The 22,983-nt window shown below is 39.1% G+C and overlaps 1 protein-coding gene across 2 annotated transcripts in view; it reads left to right on the forward strand.

Annotated features, from left to right (window-relative positions):
• Window positions 1-22,983, forward strand: part of EFCAB5 (EF-hand calcium binding domain 5) — a 183,751-nt gene that overhangs the window by 116,771 nt on the left and 43,997 nt on the right. For both annotated transcript variants that reach the window (XM_054458178.2, XM_054458180.2), the window contains exons 9-14: window positions 815-914; window positions 2,964-3,863; window positions 11,969-12,046; window positions 12,145-12,237; window positions 13,753-13,967; window positions 15,614-15,770. In XM_054458178.2, the coding sequence (XP_054314153.2) occupies window positions 815-914; window positions 2,964-3,863; window positions 11,969-12,046; window positions 12,145-12,237; window positions 13,753-13,967; window positions 15,614-15,770 (1,543 nt within the window). The remainder of the gene's footprint in view (window positions 1-814; window positions 915-2,963; window positions 3,864-11,968; window positions 12,047-12,144; window positions 12,238-13,752; window positions 13,968-15,613; window positions 15,771-22,983) is intronic.

A 22,983-nucleotide genomic window follows, 5' to 3' on the forward strand; every position in this document is an offset into this window, starting at 1 on the left:
TTTTGTATTTTTAGTAGAGGCAGGGTTTCTCCGTGTTGGTCAGGCTGGTCTCGAACTCCTGACCTTAGGTGATCCACCCACCTCGGCCTCCCAAAGTGCTGGGATTACAGGCGTGAGCCACTGCGCCTGGCCTATATCAGGTTTTTTTGTTTTAGTTTTTGAGACAAGGTCTTGCTCTGTCAGCCAGGCTGGACTGCAGTGACATGATCATAGCTCACTGCAAATCAAGCTATCCTCTGGCCCCAGCCTCTGGAGTGACTAGGACTACAGGTGTACAACACCATGCCTGGCTAATTTTTTATTTTTTGAAGCAATGGAGGTCTCACTGTATTGCTATATCAGGCTTTTTAAAGCACATACACAAAATGTTAACAATCATTATTTCCGGGTGTTGGGAACACATACGTTAATTCTATCATTTTCTATATTTTTCTATAATTAAAAAAATTTTCAAAAATAACAATGGAAAAAAGACAAGTAGGGAGCAGTAAATTGTTTCAAGTGACATACTCAGGTCAGGTAAGATAAGAACTGAACATTATACATTGGATTTAGCCGTCAATAAGTCAGTCACAAATATTTCTTAAACATTTACTAAGTAGAGGTCATTTTGACAGGTCACAGAATGGGAAAGTAGAGTATAAGCCTAAAGGCAAGATACAACTTTCCTGATTTTGATGCTGCAGCTTTTATTTACATGATAATGATTGTTGTGGTGGTAGTGAAGATAAAAGCTTCAATAAGCCACGTTCCAACTGCATACAAATCTTAAATCTCCCGTAACAGCTAATCACAAACTTTCTTCTTTGCTTAGGTAGGGTTTTTGGATCGGCAGAGGACATTGGCCCTGCTGGAATTATTCTATGACCATAGTTCACCAATGCTTAGGAGTTTACTTCGAAGCCCACGACAATGTAAGTGCCACTCAGAGGGAGTATGTTCAAGCTGGAGTGTCGCAGTACACTGATATGTACTGATATGATACACTGATATGTTAACACGAGATTATTCTACCACCATGGAATCTCTTCACATAATAGCTCTCTTAGATTATGATAACTGTATCTAGTTGTTTATTCCCTCCACGAAATTCATTCTTCATCACAACTAGATGTATTTTTCACCACAGTGCAGTACTCAAAAATTTTATATCAGAACTCAGCTAGAACTCAATTTTAAATTCATTCAAATGAAGAAATGCTTTAGTGACAGTCTGAATGTTTTGGAAATTAAGTTAGTAATGGTAATTCCATCTTACTAACAAAAAAATTTTTTTGAGTCTTACTCTTCTCACCCAGGCTGGAGTGCAGTGGCATGATCATGACTCACTGCAGCCTCAACCTCCCAGGTGGGAGATGATTCTCCCACCTCAGCCACCTGAGTGGCTGGGACTACAGGTGTGCACCACCATGCCCAGCTAATTTTTTGTATTTTTAATAGAAGGTTTCACCCTGTTGCCAAGGATAGTCTCAAATGCCTGGGTGCTGGGATTATAGGTGTAAGCCACTGCATCCAGCCTGGTAATTCCATTTTTAATGCCCAACTTAAAATTATAACATTTATAAGAACAGTATTTCCTTTTCCCAAGCATTTACTTATACAGTAAAATATCCTTTTTATGTTATTTCCAAAACAAATACAATTACGGGGTTTATTTTTATTTTTATTTAATTTAATTTTATTTTATTTTATTTTACGTTTTCAGAGATGGGGTCTTGCTATGTTGCCCAGACTAGCTTCAAACTCCTGGGCTCCAGCAATCCTCCTGCCTCGGCCTCCAGAGTAGCCAGGACTACAGGGATGTGCCACTGTGCTCAGCTTATTTTCATTTTTTTAAAGAGAAGGCATTACATTGACTGAGTTTCCCAAAGAATGTCTTTTTTTTTTTTTTTTTGAGACAGTCTCGCTCTGTTGCCCAGGGTGGAGTGAAATGGTGCAATCTCAGCTCACTGCAACTTCTGCCTCCCGGGTTCAAGCAATTCTCCCTGCCTCATCCTCCCAAGTATCTGGGATTACAGGCGCCCGCCAACACACCCAGCTATTTTTTTGTATTTTTAGTAGAGACGGGGTTTTACCATGTTGGGCAGGCTGGTCTTAAACTCCTGACCTCAGGCATCCACCTGCCTTGGCTTCCCAAAGTGCTGGGATTACAGGCATTGAGCCACCACACCTGGCCAAGAATGTCAATATTTTATTTCTGTGTGAAGATTTATTAATTGGATACTTACAAATCTGTGGGTGATATACTTGGAGTATTTCTGAAAATTGTGAGAATTGCAATTTTATAGCTTGCCACTACTGTTTTGGAAGAAATGGGGACAGTCTTGTGGCATGATTTCCACTCTTTATAGTATAGACACCAGGGTTTTATTGTTGTTGTTTAACAGTGGGATTCTGTGAATACTATCCAGTCTTTCCCTAGTATTCTGTTCTAGGTGTCCACATAAGTGTAGACGAAAATAATTGAGGAATGAACAACAAAGAAGAGGGAAAGAGATAGGGGGAAAATATGAATGTTGGAAAAACATAGCCTCATTGAAAGATTGTCATGGATAAAGACTTGCTTTTTATATTGCAGATATTGAAAATATATTTGAGATGAAAGATGTGTCCCTTTTCCCATCCCTATGTGATGCTTATTGTAGGAGACCACAAAGGTAGAGGACAAATTCTATTTGCCTTGGCAGTCTAAGCAACACTCCAAGTAGCAAAAGGAGAATCCTGTTTATTTCCAAAATCACACCTTTTAGGAAGGGATGATTTCTAACTTATAGTAGTATAAATTCTTTTGGGTACCTTTTTACTTTTTATTGTGTTGCAGCCAAAGATAACTGATATTTATTTAGAGCAATAGGCCTATATTACAATCTCTGTGCTCAATGCTTTTCTTTGCATAATTTAATAGCTCTAATTCTGCATTATAAGATCAATGGTTTAAGTGAATATTTTGTTTTCTGCATTAGGGCCATTCATTGAATTTGAAGAGATAAACTTGACTGAGTTGTGGGGAGACATGGATAATCAGAAACACATTTACGAAGGTCTCGACAAAGTGCTCTTGGAGATGAATACATTACTTTCTGCAAAACATGCTAGCAAAACCCAAAGTAAATTATTAGAAAGTCCAGATCAACCTAAACTCGATGAGCCGAGAACATCAACACCACCACCAAACCCGCCAGAACAGAGGAGAGGAGTAACTGCAGAACAAGGACCACAGAGAATTTCAACTGAAGAACAAGAACAAGGCAAAAAGCCAACTGCAGAACAAGAACTGTACATAGAATCAGTAATAGAACCAGGAACACACACAGAGTCAACTCTAGAACAAGGGTCAAGTAGAGGGTTACTAACAGAACAAGAAACACACAGAGAGTCAACTACAGAACAAGGACAGCACAAAGGGTCAATAGAAGGACAAGGACAAGGACCACGCAGAGTGTCAGTTTCAGGACAAGGATCAAGCAGAGAGTCAGTTGCAGAACAAGGGTCATGCAGAGAGTCTATTGCAGAACAAGATCGACGCGAAGGGTCAGTAGCAGAACAAGGATCACGCAGAATGTCAGCTGCAGAACAAGGATCACTCAGAGAGTCAATAATAGAAGAACCATACCAAAAATCAGAACAAGGACCTTATGGAGGGATAATTTCAGAAGAGCAGGAAGACATAGGCTCAACTTCACAATCAAGAAAAGATAGTATCTTAAAAAGTACAAAATATGGGGAACCTATATACTCTGAGTACACTGAAGTCCCTCTACAGGAAAAGAGGTCTTGGGAACAAACATATGAAGAGGAAATATTCCTGAGTTCTGAACTGCAAGAGGAAGTTCCAACGTTAAGTAGAAAAGATCACTTTTCAGGTAGCAATGCAGTTCTTCTACAACACCAGCTCCCTGTTTCATGGAATGGTTTTTAAAGTCTTTTCAGAAAATACTCATTTAAGTTAGAATTTTTTTTCTGGCATATCAGGTCTTGCAAACCTCAGGCATATTTTGCTGCTCCACATGAGTCTAGACCTTGAACAATAATCAATTAAGTTAATTATATTCACCAATGAAATGCAAACCAGAATGTCTATAGTGTCAATTTACGGATAATTTCCATTGCACTAGATTATAGAAGTGTTTTAATTCGGTTTCTGAAAAGGTAGTAGAAGCCTTTTTGTTTTAAATGTAATGTCTTGGGAGGAGGAGCCAAGATGGCCTAATAGGAACAGCTCTGGTCTACAGCTCCCAGCATGAGCGATAAAGAAGACGGGTGATTTCTGCATTTCCATCTGAGGTACCGTGTTCATCTCACTAGGGAGTGCCAGACAGTGGGCGCAGGTCAGTGGGCGCAGGTCAGTGGGTGAGCACACCGTGCGCCAGCCGAAGCAGGGGCGAAGCACTGCCTCACTCGGGAAGCGCAAGGGGTCAGGGAGTTCCCTTTCCAAGGGTGACAGACGGCACCTGGAAAATCGGGCCACTCCCACCCGAATACTGTGCTTTTCCGACGGGCTTAGGAAATGGTGCACCAGGAGATTATAGCCCGCACCTGGCTCAGAGGGTCCTATGCCCACGGAGTCTCCCTGATTGCTAGCACAGCAGTCTGAGATCAAACAGCAAGGCGGCAGCGAGGCTGGGGGAGGGGTGCCCGCCATTGCCCAGGCTCGCTTAGGTAAACAAAGGAAGCTCGAACTGGGTGGAGCCCACCACAGCTCAAGGAGGCCTGCCTGCCTCTGTAGGCTCCACCTCTGGGGGCAGGGCACAGACAAACAAAAAGACAGCAGTAACCTCTGCAGACTTAAATGTCCCTGTCTGACAGCTGTGAGGAGAGCAGTGGTTCTCCCAGCACGCAGCTGGAGATCTGAGAACAGGCAGACTGCCTCCTCAAGTGGGTCCCTGACCCCTGACCCCTGAGCAGCCTAACAGGGAGGCACCCCCCAGCAGGGGCAGGCTGACACCTCACACGGCCCCGGCCAGGTACTCCAACAGACCTGCAGCTGAGGGTCCTGTCTGTTAGAAGGAAAACTAACAAACAGAAAGGACATCCACACCAAAAACCCATCTGTACATCACCATCATCAAAGACCAAAAGTAGATAAAACCACAAAGATAGGGAAAAAACAGAGCAGAAAAACTGGAAACTCTAAAAAGCAGAGTGCCTCTCCTCCTCCAAAGGAACGCAGTTCCTCACCAGCAACGGAACAAAGCTGGACAGAGAATGACTTTGACGAGCTGAGAGAAGAAGGCTTCAGATGATCAAATTACTCCGAGCTACGGGAGGATATTCAAACCAAAGGCAAAGAAGTTGAAAACTTTGAAAAAAATTTAGAAGAATGTATAACTAGAATAACCAATACAGAGAAGTGCTTAAAGGAGCTGATGGAGCTGAAAACCAAGGCTCGAGAACTACGTGAAGAATGCAGAAGCCTCAGGAGCCGATGCGATCAAATGGAAGAAAGGGTATCAGCCATGGAAGATGAAATGAATGAAATGAAGCGAGAAGGGAAGTTTAGAGAAAAAAGAATAAAAAGAAACGAGCAAAGCCTCCAAGAAATGTGGGACTATGTGAAAAGACCAAATCTACGTCTGATTGGTGTACCTGAAAGTGACGGGGAGAATGGAACCAAGCTGGAAAACACTCTGCAGGATATTATCCAGGAGAACTTCCCCAATCTAGCAAGGCAGGCCAACATTCAGATTCAGGAAATACAGAGAACACCACAAAGATACTCCTCGAGAAGAGCAACTCCAAGACACATAATTGTCAGATTCACCAAAGTTGAAATGAAGGAAAAAATGTTAAGGGCAGCCAGAGAGAAAGGTCGGGTTACCCTCAAAGGGAAGCCCATCAGACTAACAGCGGATCTCTCGGCAGAAACCCTACAAGCCAGAAGAGAGTGGGGGCCAATATTCAACATTCTTAAAGAAAAGAATTTTCAAGCCAGAATTTCATATCCAGCCAAACTAAGCTTCATAAGTGAAGGAGAAATAAAATACTTTACAGACAAGCAAATGCTGAGAGATTTTGTCACCACCAGGCCTGCCCTAAAAGAGCTCCTGAAGGAAGCGCTAAACATGGAAAGGAACAACCAGTACCAGCCACTGCAAAATCATACCAAAATGTAAAGACCATCGAGACTAGGAAGAGACTGCATCAACTAACGAGCAAAATAACCAGCTAACATCATAATGACAGGATCAAATTCACACATAACAATATTAACTTTAAATGTAAGTGGACTAAATGCTCCAATTAAAAGACACAGACTGGCAAATTGGATAAAGACTCAAGACCCATCAGTGTGCTGTATTCAGGAAACCCATCTCACGTGCAGAGACACACACAGGCTCAAAATAAAAGCATGGAGGAAGATCTACCAAGCAAATGGAAAACAAAAAAAGGCAGGGGTTACAATCCTAGTCTCTGATAAAACAGACTTTAAACCGACAAAGATCAAAAGAGACAAAGAAGGCCATTACATAATGGTAAAGGGATCAATTCAACAAGAAGAGCTAACTATCCTAAATATATATGCACCCAATACAGGAGCACCCAGATTCATAAAGCAAGTCCTGAGTGACCTACAAAGAGACTTAGACTCCCACACATTAATAATGGGAGACTTTAACACCCCACTGTCAACATTAGACAGATCAACGAGACAGAAAGTCAACAAGGATACCCAGGAATTGAACTCAGCTCTGCACCAAGCCGACCTAATAGACATCTACAGAACTCTCCACCCCAAATCAACAGAATATACATTTTTTTCAGCACCACACCACACCTATTCCAAAATTGACCACATACTTGGAAGTAAAGCTCTCCTTAGTAAATGTAAAAGAACAGAAATTATAACAAACTGTCTCTCAGATCACAGTGCAATCAAGCTAGAACTCAGGATTAAGAATCTCACTCAAAACTGCTCAACTACATGGAAACTGAACAACCTGCTCCTGAATGACTACTGGATACATAATGAAATGAAGGCAGAAATAAAGATGTTCTTTGAAACCAACGAGAACCAAGACACAACATACCAGAATCTCTGGGATGCATTCAAAGCAGTGTGTAGAGGGAAATTTATAGCACTAAATGCCCACAAGAGAAAACAAGAAAGATCCAAAATTGACACCCTAACATCACAATTAAAAGAACTAGAAAAGCAAGAGCAAACACATTCAAAAGCTAGCAGAAGGCAAGAAATAACTAAAATCAGAACAGAACTGAAGGAAATAGAGACACAAAAAACCCTTCAAAAAATTAATGAATCCAGGAGCTGGTTTTTTGAAAGGATCAACAAAATTGATAGACCGCTAGCAAGATTAATAAAGAAAAAAAGAGAGAAGAATCAAATAGATGCAATAAAAAATGATAAAGGGGATATCACCACCGATCCCACAGAAATACAAACTACCATCAGAGAATACTACAAACACCTCTACGCAAATAAACTAGAAAATCTAGAAGAAATGGATAAATTCCTCAACACATACACCCGCCCAAGACTAAACCAGGAAGAAGTTGAATCTCTGAATAGACCAATAACAGGAGCTGAAATTGTGGCAATAATCAGTAGCTTACCAACCAAAAAAAGTCCAGGACCAGATGGGTTCACAGCCGAATTCTACCAGAGGTACAAGGAGGAACTGGTACCGTTCCTTCTGAAACTATTCCAATCAATAGAAAAGGAGGGAATCCTCCCTAACTCATTTTATGAGGCCAGCATCATCCTGATACCAAAGCCAGGCAGAGACACAACCAAAAAAGAGAATTTTAGACCAATATCCTTGATGAACATTGATGCAAAAATCCTCAGTAAAATACTGGCAAACAGAATCCAGCAGCACATCAAAAAGCTTATCCACCATGATCAAGTGGGCTTCATCCCTGGAATGCAAGGCTGGTTCAATATATGCAAATCAATAAATGTAATCCAGCATATAAACAGAATCAAAGACAAAAACCACATGATTATCTCAATAGATGCAGAAAAGGCCTTTGACAAAATTCAACAACGCTTCATGCTAAAAACTCTCAATAAATTAGGTATTGATGGGATGTATCTCAAAATAATAAGAGCTATCTATGACAAACCCACAGCCAATATCATACTGAATGGGCAAAAACTGGAAGCATTCCCTTTGAAAACTGGCACAAGACAGGGATGCCCTCTCTCACCACTTCTATTCAACATAGTGTTGGAAGTTCTGGCCAGGGCAATTAGGCAGGAGAAGGAAATAAAGGGTATTCAATTAGGAAAAGAGGAAGTCAAATTGTCCCTGTTTGCAGACAACATGATTGTATATCTAGAAAACCCCATTGTCTCAGCCCAAAATCTCCTTAAGCTGGTGAGCAACTTCAGCAAAGTCTCAGGATACAAAATCAATGTACAAAAATCACAAGCATTCTTATACACCAATAACAGACAAACAGAGAGCCAAATCATGAGTGAACTCCCATTCACAATTGCTTCAAAGAGAATAAAATACCTAGGAATCCAACTTACAAGGGATGTGAAGGACCTCTTCAAGGAGAACTACAAACCACTGCTCCAGGAAATAAAAGAGGATACAAACAAATGGAAGAACATTCCATGCTCATGGGTAGGAAGAATCAATATCGTGAAAATGGCCATACTGCCCAAGGTAATTTACAGATTCATTGCCATCCCCATCAAGCTACCAATGACTTTCTTCACAGAATTGGAAAAAACTTTAAAGTTCATATGGAACCAAAAAAGAGCCCGCATCGCCAAGTCAATCGTAAGCCAAAAGAACAAAGCTGGAGGCATCACGCTACCTGACTTCAAACTATACTACAAGGCTACAGTAACCAAAACAGCATGGTACTGGTACCAAAACAGAGATATAGATCAATGGAACAGAACAGAGCCGTCAGAAATAATGCCACATATCTACAACTATCTGATCTTTGACAAACCTGAGAAAAACAAGAAATGGGGAAAGGATTCCCTATTTAATAAATGGTGCTGGGAAAAGTGGCTAGCCATATGTAGAAAGCTGAAACTGGATCCCTTCCTTACACCTTATACAAAAATCAATTCAAGATGGATTAAAGACTTAAATGTTAGACCTAAAACCATAAAAACCCTAGAAGAAAACCTAGGCATTACCATTCAGGACATAGGCATGGGCAAGGACTTCATGTCTAAAACACCAAAAGCAATGGCAACAAAAGCCAAAATTGACAGTGGGATCTAATTAAACTAAAGAGCTTCTGCACAGCAAAAGAAACTACCATCAGAGTGAACAGGCAACCTAGAAAATGGGAGAAAATTTTCGCAACCTACTCATCTGACAAAGGGCTAATATCCAGAATCTACAATGGACTCCAACAAATTTACAAGAAAAAAACAAACAACCCCATCAAAAAGTGGGTGAAGAACATGAACAGACACTTCTCAAAAGAAGACATTTATGCAGCCAAAAAACACATGAAAAAATGCTCACCATCACTGGCCATCAGAGAAATGCAAATCAAAACCACAGTGAGATACCATCTCACACCAGTTAGAATGGCAATCATTAAAAAGTCAGGAAACAACATGTGCTGGAGAGGATGTGGAGAAATAGGAACACTTTTACACTGTTGGTGGGACTGTAAACTAGTTCAACCCTTGTGGAAGTCAGTGTGGCGATTCCTCAGGGATCTAGAACTAGAAATTCCATTTGACCCAGCCATCCCATTACTGGGTATATACCCAAAGGACTATAAATCATGCTGCTATAAAGACACATGCACACGTATGTTTATTGCGGCATTATTCACAATAGCAAAGACTTGGAACCAACCCAAATGTCCAACAATGATAGACTAGATTAAGAAAATGTGGCACATATACACTATGGAATACAATGCAGCCATAAAAAATTATGAGTTCATGTCCTTTGTAGGGACATGGATGAAACTGGAAATCATCATTCTCAGTAGACTATCGCAAGAACAAAAAACCAAACACCACATATTCTCACTCACAGGTGGGAATTGAACAATGAGAACACATGGACACAGGAAGGGGAACATCACACTTCGGGGACTGTTGTGGGGTGGGGGCAGGGGGGAGGGATAGCATTGGGAGATATACCTAATGCTAAATGACGAGTTAATGGGTGCAGCACACCAGCATGGCACATGTATACATATGTAACTAACCTGCACATTGCGCACATGTACCATAAAACCTAAAGTATAATAAAAAAAAAAAAGATTCTAATGGAAACAATTCCTCTTGAAATGTGGTTCTTTATATAAGGATGATAACATGTAATTGAAATCAAGTATAGCTGCAGAACAATTCATTGTAGAAACATAAATGATGTAAATAAAGTTCACTGAATTTAACACCATTGGCCCAGGAATGGACAAACTTTTGATTCCAGTAAAGAGTCAGTTATTCACTATATTTTAAATATTTTTATATCTTTTGACTTTTGACAAAAATGGACTCAAAAGATACAATAAAAATAAACAATGATCCCTAAAAAAAAAAATAAAATAAAAATAAATAAATAAATGTAATGTCTGATATTAGAAACCACTTTAAAAATTTTCTTTTATTTCAACTGTAAATGGGTCTTGCTTTTTTCAGTTAAATATAAAATACATGTTCTAGAAGAGTTTCTGAAAGTCATATTCAAGACAGAATGCACCCTGCATTTCAAATATTTATTCTCATGTCTTTGGTCAGAATTTAGGCATACAGTAGTTCCCCCTTATCCACGGTTTTGCTTTCCACAGTTTCAGTTAACCACAATCAACCATAGTCAGAAAGTATTACATGGAAAATTCTAGAAATAATTCATACATTTTTAATTGTGCACCATTCTGAGTAGTGTAATGAAATCTTGCACCTTTTGTTCAGTGTGTCCATGTTGTCTATGTTACCTGCTCATTAGTCACTTAATAGCTGCTGGATTATCAGATTGTCATTATGTTGCAGTACTCTTGTTCAAGTAACCTTTATTTTACCTAATAATGGCTTCAGTCACAAGAGTAATGGTGCTGGCAATTTGGATATGCCAAAGAGAAGCCATAAAGTGCTACCTTTGAAGTGAAAAGGTGAAAATTCTCAGCTGGGCATGGTGGCTCATGCCTGTAATCCCAGCACTTTGAGAGGCTGAGACGGGTGGATCGCTTGAGCCCAAGAGTTCAAAACCAGCCTGAGCAACATGGCGAAATGTCATCTCAAAAAAAAAAAAAAAATTAGCTGGACACGGTGGCATGCAACCATAGTCTCGGCTACGCAGGAGGCTGAGGTGGAAAGATCACCTGAACCTCAGGAGGTTGAGCCTGCAATAAGCCATGATTGCACCACTGCACTCCATCTAGCCTAAGCAACAAAGTGAGACCCTATCAAGAAAGAAAGAAAGAAGAGAGAGAGAGGAAGGAAGGAAGGAAGGAAGGAAGGAAGGAAGGAAGGAAGGAAGGAAGGAAGGAAGGAAGGAAGGAAGGAAGGTTCATTCTCAACTTAGTAAGGAAAGAAAGAATTGTATTCTGAGGTTGCTGAAATTTACAGTAAGAACAAATCTTTTACTTATTAAATTGTGAAGAAGGAAAAAGAAATTCATGCTACTTTTTCTGTCACACCTCAAACTGCAAAAGTATATATACTATCTGCAGTTTCAGGCATTCACTAGGGATCTTGGAACATATCCTGCCAAGGTTAAAAAGGGGGCTATTGTATAGTAATACCTAGCTGTGAGGGTGGCTGAGAAATGTAGCCCTCATTTTGCATGGCCAAATTGGATACGATAATAGCTTTTGCTATAGAGCTGCTTTCAACAATTCAAGTTATTAAGTGACTTCACTGTGGTCGATTGCAACACTGCATATATGGGAAAGTACTTAGAGTTTTTGGTGTTCTATATGCAACGCATTTCTATCACTTATTAACCTTAGAATAGCTAATGGAATATGTAATGTCTAATTCATAAGCATTTTCATTTGTACCTTTTAGAAACTACAAAAAAGGAAGTTCAGAAAGACAAGCCCTGTGAACCCAAGTCCCAAGAAATAGAAGGAAAGTCATGGTCAGGTAACTCCTCATTTAATCCTCCTTTCATTTATACCCTAGAACAAAAATATTATGAAAGCGAAGTTTGATTGGCTATGTTATGGAATGTGTTTTTACAGGTGAATTTTTTACTTGTAACTGGAAAATGAAGTATGTCACATTTGAAGATGAGGAACAGGCAAACTTAATCTATGGTAACTCCAGGTTCACAGGTACATGTTAACAATGAAAGTAGGAAGAATAGATGGCAGTCCAATAGATGGATTTAATTTACTGTGGTACTCGATGATAAAGACTGAATTTAGCTAAGGCAGAATGGGAAGGTGTTCTTTGCATTATTTTGTCCTTGAGCTGGTGAATCTAAATATATACCAGATAGATATATTTGGTGGTGATGTACTATTGATGGTGGCATGTGCTATTGATGAATGCTCTTCTGCTTTAAAACTTATGGCATTAGTATCCATTTTTTAACCATGATATGGCCCTACCACTGCTTTAAAGCTATGATCTAAGCATACAGAGAAAATCAGACATTAGATACTAAAACTCAATAGAAATCATTTCAGCTATTCCTTTCCCTGGTAGGGCCACATCTAAACACATGAGACAAGTGAGAATCTATCTTGTTTTTGAAGACTTGCAAAGAAAGATCTACTCAACAGAGCAGAGTAGCTTCTGGCTTTCAGACAAAGCATGTCTTTAAAATGATTGTTCCAAAAGCACTCATATTTCACTAAAATGCTATTATATTGTTTTGCCTTTCACATCAACAAGTTGTAGAACTAAATTAGATCAAGATTATCTTCTTCCTACCTGCAAATTTTTCTCTCATTTAAGCCTCAAATAACAAACTTCCTATCCTCAAATTTTCTGGTGAAAATGCATGGCATTGATCAACCTCTTGCAGCCTGCTAGTTCATGTTCTTCTTCTTAGTCATCTTTATATCAATTTTGCTTTACCGATGTATGTAAAAATTGTGAGTAATCATTTTTTTGAGTCACATCAAATCTCATATAGAAGGTATAAGGGCATGAATGATTGAATCAATGAATAAATCAAACGGAAGTCACTTTGCTGAAATTTTATGAAATATACTTCATAATGTACTATTGAGCTAAAAGGTAAATATATTAGTCAAGACTCTTGGAGGAAGGAGTTGTGGTGGTGGTATTTAGTAATTTATCTAACTAGAAAGTTCAGAGTGCAGCTGTTTTCAGGCACAACTAGATTCAAAGGCTCAACAATAGCAGGATACTGTCTTCCTCTGAGCCCTGTTTTTCTGTGTCACTTTCAATTGAGACAGTTTTCTCCATGTTGTGACAAAAATGGCCATGAAAGCATCTCTAAGCTTATATTTTACTAGTTCAGCAGTCAGAGTACAAAAAGAATGATTCGTTCCTAATAGTTCTTCCAAAAGTTCTGAGGCTAACTCTCATTGGCCTATAGTAGGTTACATTGCTATCATATATGAATTGTTAGCCAGACGTATATCACATGACCATCCATGGCACAAAAGTGGGAGGCACAGTATGACCTGACTCATCTGAACTGACAATGGAGAGATGTTTTTCCAAAGAAAAAAAGAGGATGCTGTCCTCATGAAGGGAGCATGGATTCCTGACAGGCAAAAATAGCAGGTATTCATTACAATAGGCACTCATTTATTTTCCCTAACTGAAAGAATTGTTCACTTTACTGCTTGGTAATATTTCCTGCTTGACAGATTTACACTCAATTATCAGAAATATTCAGTCTTGCAAGGAGATAAAAGGCAGAACTGCCTTCAATGGAGTTTCATTCAATCTGCTCCAGTTTGTGCAACTCCTGGAGACATTTGTTGGTGAAGACGCTCCCTTGAGTGTCAGCGAGACTCTCACCTCATTTTTTAAGGAGGGCTATGTTGAAACAGAACAAGAGAAAATGAATGCCTTAAAACAGGTGGGTAATATTATTTATTAATGATACAAGTGAGGTCACTATTATAAGTAAATCTCTCAACCTCAGTTGCTCCCGATGTGGCTCGTGTTAAAAAATGTACAACCAAACTGATCACTTTCTTTCAACAAGCATAGCCATTAAAGATTCTATTTTATCATCAAATATTCTAAGATCACACCCCAGAGAACTCATTCCCCTAATAATAACATGATTGCTCCTGGCAGGAGATGGTTTATTGTACAGCTTTATTCTTTCTCTGAAGCTTTTTGAGAAGCAGATATGGATATATGCAAAGATGTGTGTCTGCATTATTTGCCTGTGTGTGAGTGTCTTTACGAGTACACACACCTGGGGTATGATTAGGGCCTGAGTATATATTTTTACTCAAGAGCACCCAGGTAGTACGTATTTCCTAAGAACTTGCTACTTACTTGGGTGACAGGAAAGTGCGTACACATTAGCTTATATAAACAATTTATTCTCTCTTATATGAAATATGTAAATTACTTTCACTAAGCTTATTCAGTAATCATCAGTCTTATGAGTCTTTTCAACCTAATTCTAGACAATTCCCTTTACCTTCTCAATTCCATTTCTTCCTACTAAATCAAAAGGTATATATTCATTTTATTTTTGCAATTAAATCTATCTAGATATTAATTCAATTACTATCTCACTAATATAATTAACCTAGTGAAAACTCTAAAAGAAAAATAAAATTAATGTCAAATATAGTCAATCTTAAATATAAAAAAAAATTTTTAAAACACTGCCATTATTATTATTTAAACACTGCCATTCATTCCCCTTCGCTCAAAACATATCCCTTAGGGCCAGGTGCAGTGGCTCATGCTTGTAATTCCAGTGCTTTGGGAGGCTGAGGAGGGAAAATCTCTTGGGCTCAGGAATTTGAAGTTACAGTGAACTGTAATTATGCCACTCTATTCCATCCTGGGTGACATAGCAAGACTCTGTCTCTAAATAAAAATAATAATAATTTTAAAATACACTCTCTGTATTTATCACATTCCTGAACAACTAGAGAAGGAGTGGAAAAGAATGGTCAAAGATTCTTAAGGTTTGTAGAAGAAATTTGCAAAAAAAAAAAAAAAAAAAGATTCCTAAGGAATACTAATGCAGAAAATGCCTATTTTTTTTTTTTCTTCAAAGCCAGTCAAGTTTAGCAGTGGGAGGTTGTATACCAACTTTAGTGACACTAATGTTAATAAGTTCTGATAACCCCCTACCATGGACCAACCAAGAATGTCTGTTTTGTTTTGTTTTTGTTTTTGTTCTGGCCTAGAGGTAAAACAGAGAAATGGTATTTAAGGGATTAAAATTAATCACTGCATTTTCTTTTCTAAAAAATTAAAAAAAAAATTTTTTTAAGACTGAGGTCTCACTATGTTGCTCAGGCTGGTCTCCAACTCCCGGCCTCAAGCGATACTCCTGCCTCAGCCTCTTGAGTGGCTGGCTTTACAGGGATGCACCACTGCTGAATCACTGCATTTTCCATTAATATGCTTAGCCTCAGAGTAAAGCTGTTTTAACAAAAGATGCTGGACTTTTTTTGGAATAAACACAGAATGCTAGCTAGCACGATGAACATGTATCTTCCATGCTTTATTATCCTGTTTGTATCCTAGTTTAGCCAAAATGCTTTCCAAGTCCGACAGAGGCTTCTCCTAGAAGCCATCTTTCAGAAGTGGGACAGTGATGGCTCAGGCTTCCTGGATCTGAAGGAAGTTGATGAACTCTTGTACACATACAAGGAGGGAATGGAAAAAGAATCTATGAAGAAAGGTAAAATATAAGAATGTTCTTATTTAAATTGTGGTAATTAACTTGGCTTCAAGTTTCTCAGTACACATATACAGTAAAAATACTGGTTATGCTAAAACCACTAGATAACCCTTCATGTCTACTAGTATAGCTATACATTTATCTTATTTATTTTTAATTTCTAAAAATAGAGATGGGAGTCTCACTGTGCTGCCCAGGCTGGGCTCTAATTCCTGGGATCCAGTGATCCTCCCACCTCAGCCTCCTGAGCAGCTGTGACTGCAGTACCTGCCACTGTGCCCAACTCTGGCTATAATCTTTTAAGTGGAAAATAACAAGTGTTGGCAAGGATATGAAAATATTAGAAGCCTTGTGCACTTGTCAACACAGTCAGAAGTGGAATATGTTGCAGAATGCTTTGTCCAAAATCTTAAATCTATATAGTTAGATTCCTTCTGTATACCTGGCTACTCTCACTTTTAAGGTTAAAAGGATTCAAGCCATTCCACAGTTCTGCTTGTTCTCTCTTCTTGTTTTATCTCTTTGTCTTCACTGGCTTGCAAATTTCTTCTTCGTTTTACTAACTTCTTATTCTCCTTAGTGACTTTTTATGTATTATATTTTTCTCTTATGACCAATATTTACCAGTCAAAAGCCACTAAAATTCTCATTCCAGTATGATAAATTCCTTTCTTCATTTTATTAGATCTTAGTTTAAATTATTTTTCTCTTCACTGGGTTTAAAGATTTATCTGGTTAACTTTGGTGTACCAGATTTTCAGTTTTTAAAGTATATAATGCACAAGGGAACGAATTGTCAAGGTTAGTTAAGTTCTTCAGCCCTTTCGAAAATCATTGTATTGGTTGAGCTTCAAATGTTCCTAAGTTTATTGATCGTCATGTTCTCTTCAGTAACTGTGTCTTCTACAAACTTTACATTATATTACCTGGTTTGTCTTAGGATACATCTAACGAGAATTTACTTAATGAAATTCCAGAAGGCATAATGATGTGATTTTCACTTACAAAATGGGCAAATTTCGTAACACAAAACCACATCCTACAGAGAACACTAGACAGTAGTTATAGCAGCTAGGTTCCAATACTGGATCTTCACTAAATGTTCCTGTGATCTTTGGCAAGTTCCTTAACTTCCATAGACCCAGGTGTCCTTGTTTTTAAAATGAAGGCTTTAGATATGAAGAATCCTAGAATTTAAGGAACCTAAGGGTAATGTTATAAGGAAGTCCCATATATTAGATGATATGGAATCCAATTATGTGGAATTATATGGGATCATATATACGAGTAAGGTATAGCAATAGGGACAGATAGATAGCATAAAATGTGAAGGATTAAGCCCAGCAAATGAGAACAAGGACAGCAATGAGGAGGCAGAATCTGCTGCCAGATAAAAATGTCTGCAAACAAGAACAATTATTCTCTCCAAGGGTAGGCTTATACAAAATGACTCTCAATAAACACATATTGGTAGCCATTTGGTCTGAGGAGATGATTGCTGAGCTGATGGCAGTATGGAAGAAGAAAAGCAGATTTATCCTCTTTAAAAAGGAAGAAGATTCTAAATTTCAAGCACTGCTAATAACTGATTGGCAAATCTTCAAACAGTTCTTTTGTTTGTTTGCTTGTTTTGGTCTACTCTTATTGCTTCTTTGTCCAAGATTTAAAATTGGGATTTAAATAGCATAAAATCATAGGATTAGAAGTTTTTAGAAAGGTTTCTGCTGGTGTCCTCAAAATGGAAGATTTCTATACGGAAGAGGAAACTTGAAACTTTTAGTCTGTCATCCCCCTCCCCACCTTTTTTTTAGAGACAAGGTCTCACTCTGTTGCCAAGGCTGGAGTGCAGTGGCATAATCATGGCTCACTCCAGCCTCTATCTCCCAGGCTCAAATGATCCTCCCATCTCAGCCTCCCGAGTAGCTAAGACTATATAGGCTGTGCCACCATGCCTGGCTAATTTTTTTTTAAGACAGGGTCTCACTATGTTGCCCAGGCTAGTCTTGAACTCCTGGCCTCAAGAGATCCTCCTGCCTCAGTCTCCCAAAGTTCTGGGATTACAGGTGTGAGCCACTGCACCCAGCCTCATTTCCTGTCTAATACAGCCTAATCTTTTGGGCAGAAACATCACAAATAAAAAGCTATAGAACATGTGACCTGTCTGCATTGTTGAATTTAATGGAATAAGTCATTTTTCCCCATTACTTTTCATAGGATAGCTATTAACGTTATTGGCTACCTTTTAATTTTCTATTTAAATGACTAAATTTGCTTTAATATGTTCATTTCTATTCCAGTAGGACATTTAACTCTTTTATAATTAAAACATTTTGGAAACATTTATTTTGGTGACATCAGCAAGATGGCCAACTAGAAGCTCTTAGGGCCTGTTTTCCTCACAAAGACAAGCCAGAACAACAAATAAACAATTACATTAAGAAAAATAACTGAGGGAGAGTGCCATCTTGCATCAGAGGAGTAGCAGAAATCCTGGTGAGCACAGAAACTCAAGATGGCCGCATAGAGAACAGAAGGCGATGCCAGGTCTCCACTACCCCATCCCCCAACCAGGATCAGGTGGGAACTGGGAAGAACTTCTACCTATGAAGTGGAAGTAAGCAAGAGGATCCCAGCAACCCCCATCGACACCTTGGACACCTACACAGCTCACTACTGGGGTTCCCTGCAGTCCTCACAGGCATTAAGCCCAGCTGAGGGAGCTGCCTCTAGACCACATACCTGTGCTCTCCCCAGAGAAGAAGCTGACATAGTGCCCTGACCCTTGTGGCCTGTGTGGCTACTGCACTATACCAGCTTGGGATTGGAACTACGGCTGGAGTGTGTCTTGCTCAGGGGTGAGTAGTCACGACACCCCTTCATCCCTGGGGCTAAGCCACCACAAAATCACCTCAGGCCAGTGGCCCAGCGTCCTCAAGTGGAGCTGCAAGCACTCTTCCACATGAGGCCAAGTGGAGGTGGAGTCACTCCATCTACCTCTCCCCTCATTCCCTTGGGCCAAAGCTGAGGCGGTACTCTGCCTCCTAGAAAAACAATTCCTTGGCTACTCAAAGCAGTTATTCCCCCTCAGTGCCTAAGTTGAAGAAACTCCCTGCATCCCAAGAAATGGTGCCTTGGCCACTCAGAACAGTCACACCCCCAGCCCTGAGCTGAAGCAGCACATTGCCTTCTGGGAATTGGTACCCTGGCCAAACTGAGCTGCTACACATCCCAGTGCTGAGTTGATGTAGTAACCTGTGTCCCAAGGAAAACAGAGCATTGGCTGAGCTAAGGAACTCTGCCCTACAATCCAAACAACTCTAGTACCTGGCTTCTCTGGAGCTGTACTAGACCCTTAGAGTCTGAGTGGCTGAAATACCCCCTCCCTGGGAAGTGGAGTCACTGCTGTTCTTTTCCTTGTACTCCCTAAGGCCCAAACAACAGCTGTGCTCTGCCTTTCTGGGTTACTTGCTGCCACCGTACGTGGTCTTACAGTGTCTTGAATAATGCTGAGCCCCACCATTCCATGGTCCTGTGTCACTACTACACAGTGCCTCATGCCCTGAGACCTGAGTTGCCTTTGAGTTTTATTTGCTTAGGTTCCCATATTGCAACCATATCCTCCTCCTGGGCCCAAACCTCCAGAGCAAGCTTTCTGTCTGGAGTCAGGCCAATGCTGTGCACTGCCCCCCAGGGGTAGAATCACAGCTACAGCCCAGCCTCCTGGGCTCAAGCTGCTAGGGGGTACCTCAGAGTCACAGATCCTGTCTCTATGGGCAACCTACACCCAACCCTGCCACAGAAAGCAAACCTGCACCCCAAGACTCAGGAGCCACAGTAAGTTTGGGAGATCCTGTGCTTAGGACCCAAACCCCGCACCTGCTCTGAGCACCGGCACCTGGAACCCAGTGCCACTGCAGCTGCTTATAGGCCATGTCAGACCTGACACCAAGAGGGATACCCCTCAGCTAAGTTTCCCCATTGTGGGGAAAACAAGAGTAAGAGGACTCCAAAAGCCCTCAACATCAAGGACATTAATAACATATGCTGCAGCTGTTGCTGCCACAAATTTTCTACTGCCTAGGCCACTGAGGTGCCCACAGGTATTGCTGATGTTGAACACAGCTGAAGAAACTGCACAGAGACTATACCATTTCACCTATCTGGAAACAATGTTGCCATGTCCATCCCAACTAGCACACAAAATTTCAACTACAGGTGAAAATCTTCCTCTATAAAAGCCACTCTAGAAAGATTGGAAGAGGCAGTTGTTTCACCAAATAAACAGACATCAATGCAGGGACACAAAAAACATGATAAAGCAAGGAAATATGGCACTACCAAAGGAATATCACTCTCTAGTAACAGACACTGAAGAAAAGGAAATTAATTAATTGCTAGGAAAGGAATTTAAAATAATGATCTTAAGGAAACTCAACAAGACAAGAAAATTCAGATCAACAGTTCAACAAAATCAGGAAAACAAGTCCTCATATGAATGAGAAATTCAACAAAGAGATAGAAATCATAAAAAAGAAGCAGACAGAAACCCTGCAGCTGAAGAATTCAATGAATGAAATAAAAATACAATAGAGAGCTTCACCAGCAGACTTATTAATCAAGCAGAAAAACTAATCTCTGAACTTGAAGATAAGCCATTTAAAATTACCCAGTCAGAGAAAGAAAAAAGAAATAAGAATGAAAAATAGTGAAGAAAGCCTACAATTATCACTATTAAGTGAACAAATATTTGTATTATGGGACTTCCAGAAGAAGAGAAGGGAAAAGATGTTGAAAACCTATTTAACAAAATAATAGCTGGAAATTTCCCAAGTCTGGGGAGATATATGGACGTCCAGATCCAGGAAGCTCAAAATTTCCCAAGTAGATAACAGCCTAAAATTCCTCTCCAAGGCAAATTAAAGTCAAATTGTCAAAAGTCAAAGACAAAGAGAGAACTCTAAAAACAGCCAGAGAAAAGTATCATATAAGGGAAAGCCAGAGAAAAGTCACATAGAAGGGAATCACCATTAGATTAACAGTGGAGTCCCCATTAGAATAGCAACAGATTTTGTTGCAGAAATCTTATAGGCCAGAACAGAATGGGATGATATATTCAAAGTGCTGAAAGAAAAAAAAATTGCCAACCAAGAATAGCATACCCAGAAAAACTATCCTTCAGAAATGAGAGAACAATAAAGTCTTTCACAGATAAGCAAAAACTTGAGGGAAATTATCACCACTAAACCGGCCTTACAAGAAATGCTCAAGGGATCCCTATATCTGGAAGTGAAAAGATGATAATCACTATCATGAAAACATGCAAAAATATGAAACTCACTGGTAAAGCAGATACACAAAGGAGAAAGAAACAAATCAAATCTTATCACCAAAGAAAACCAACACACTGCAATAATAATAAGAGGGGAAGAAAGGAACAAAGGATATAGAAAACAACCAGAAAACATTAATAAAATGACAGGAGTAAGTACTCACCTATCAATAATCGCTTTGAATATAAATGGATTAAATCCCCCACTTAAAAGATCTAGATTAGCTGAATAAATTAAAAACATGACCTAACTGGCCAGGCGCGGTGGCTCATGCCTGTAATCCCAGCATTTTGGGAGCTGAGGCAGGTGGATCACAAAGTCAAGAGATTGAAACCATCCTGGCCAAAATGGTGAAACCCCATCTCTACTAAAAATACAAACATTAGCTGGGTGTGGTGGCATGCGCCTGTAGTCCCAGCTACTCAGGAGGCTGATGTGGGAGAATTGCTTGAACCCAGGAGGCGGAGGTTGCAGTGAGCCGAGATTGCACCATTGCATTCCAGCCTGGGCAACAGATCCAGATTCTGTCTCAAAAAAGAAAGAAAACAAACAAACAAACAAACCATGACCTAACTATATGCTGCCTAGAAGAAACTCGGTTCACCAGTACAGACATATATAGACTGAAAGTGAAGGGATGGAAGAAGATATTTCACATGAATGGAAATTGAAAGCAAGCAAGAGTAGCTATACTTAGACAAAACAGACTTTAAGTCAAAAGTGTAAAAAGAGGAAAAGGTCATTATATAATGATAAAGGGATCAATTCAGCAAGTGAACAATTCTAAACATATATGCACTCTGATATTATAAAGCAAATATTATTAGATCTAAAGGGAGAGATAGACTCTAATACAATAATATTTGGGGACTTCAACACCTTACTCTCAGCATGGGACAGATCATTTAGACAGAAAATCAATAAGGAAACATTGGATTTAAACTAAACATTAGACCAAATGGACCTAACAGATATTTATAGAATATTTTATCCAACAGCTAGCTGCAGAATACACCTCTTTTTTTTCAGCCCATGGAACATTCTTCAGGATAGACCACATGCTAAGTCACAAAACAAATCTTATCAAATTTAAAGGAATTGAAATCATATCAAATATCTTTTCTGACCTCAATGAAATAAAAATAGAAATCAATAACAAGAGGAACTTTAGAAGTTAAACAACATGCTCCTGAATGAGCAGTGGGTCAATGAAGAAATTAAGAAGGGAATTTAAATTTTTTTTTGAATTTTTACTTTTTACTTTTTAATTTATTTATTTTTAAAATTTTCTTCTACTGAGGTCCTATGTCATCATAAAATTTCTTGGAACAAATGAAAATAGAAACACAACATACTAAAACCTATGGAATACAGAAAATGCAGTATTGAAAGAGAAGTTTATAGAAATAAATGCTCACATCAAAATTGTAGAAAGCTTTCAAATAAACAATCTAACAATGCATCTCAAGGAATTTGGAAACCAAGAATAAACCAGACCCAAAACTGGTAGAAAAAAGAAATAATAAAGATCAAAGCAGAAATAAATACAATTGAGACCAAAAAAAATACCAAAAAATCAACAAAACAAAAAGTTGGTTTTGTAAAAGATAAACCATATTGCCAAACCATTAGCTAGACTAACCAAGAAAAAAAAAGACCCAAATGAATAAAATTAGAAATGAAAAAGGAGACATTACAACCAATACCACAGCAATACAAAGAATCATTAGTGACTACTACAAACTATATGCCAACATAATAGAAAACCTAGCAGAAATGGATAAATTCCTGGATACATACAACCTACCAAGATTGAAGCAAAAAGAAATAGAAAACCTGAACGGACCAATCACAATTAACAAGATTTAATCTGTAATAAAATG

This window comes from Pongo pygmaeus, chromosome 19 (genome assembly GCF_028885625.2).
Source record: "Pongo pygmaeus isolate AG05252 chromosome 19, NHGRI_mPonPyg2-v2.0_pri, whole genome shotgun sequence".
In the NCBI taxonomy this organism is placed as follows: Eukaryota; Metazoa; Chordata; class Mammalia; order Primates; family Hominidae; genus Pongo; species Pongo pygmaeus.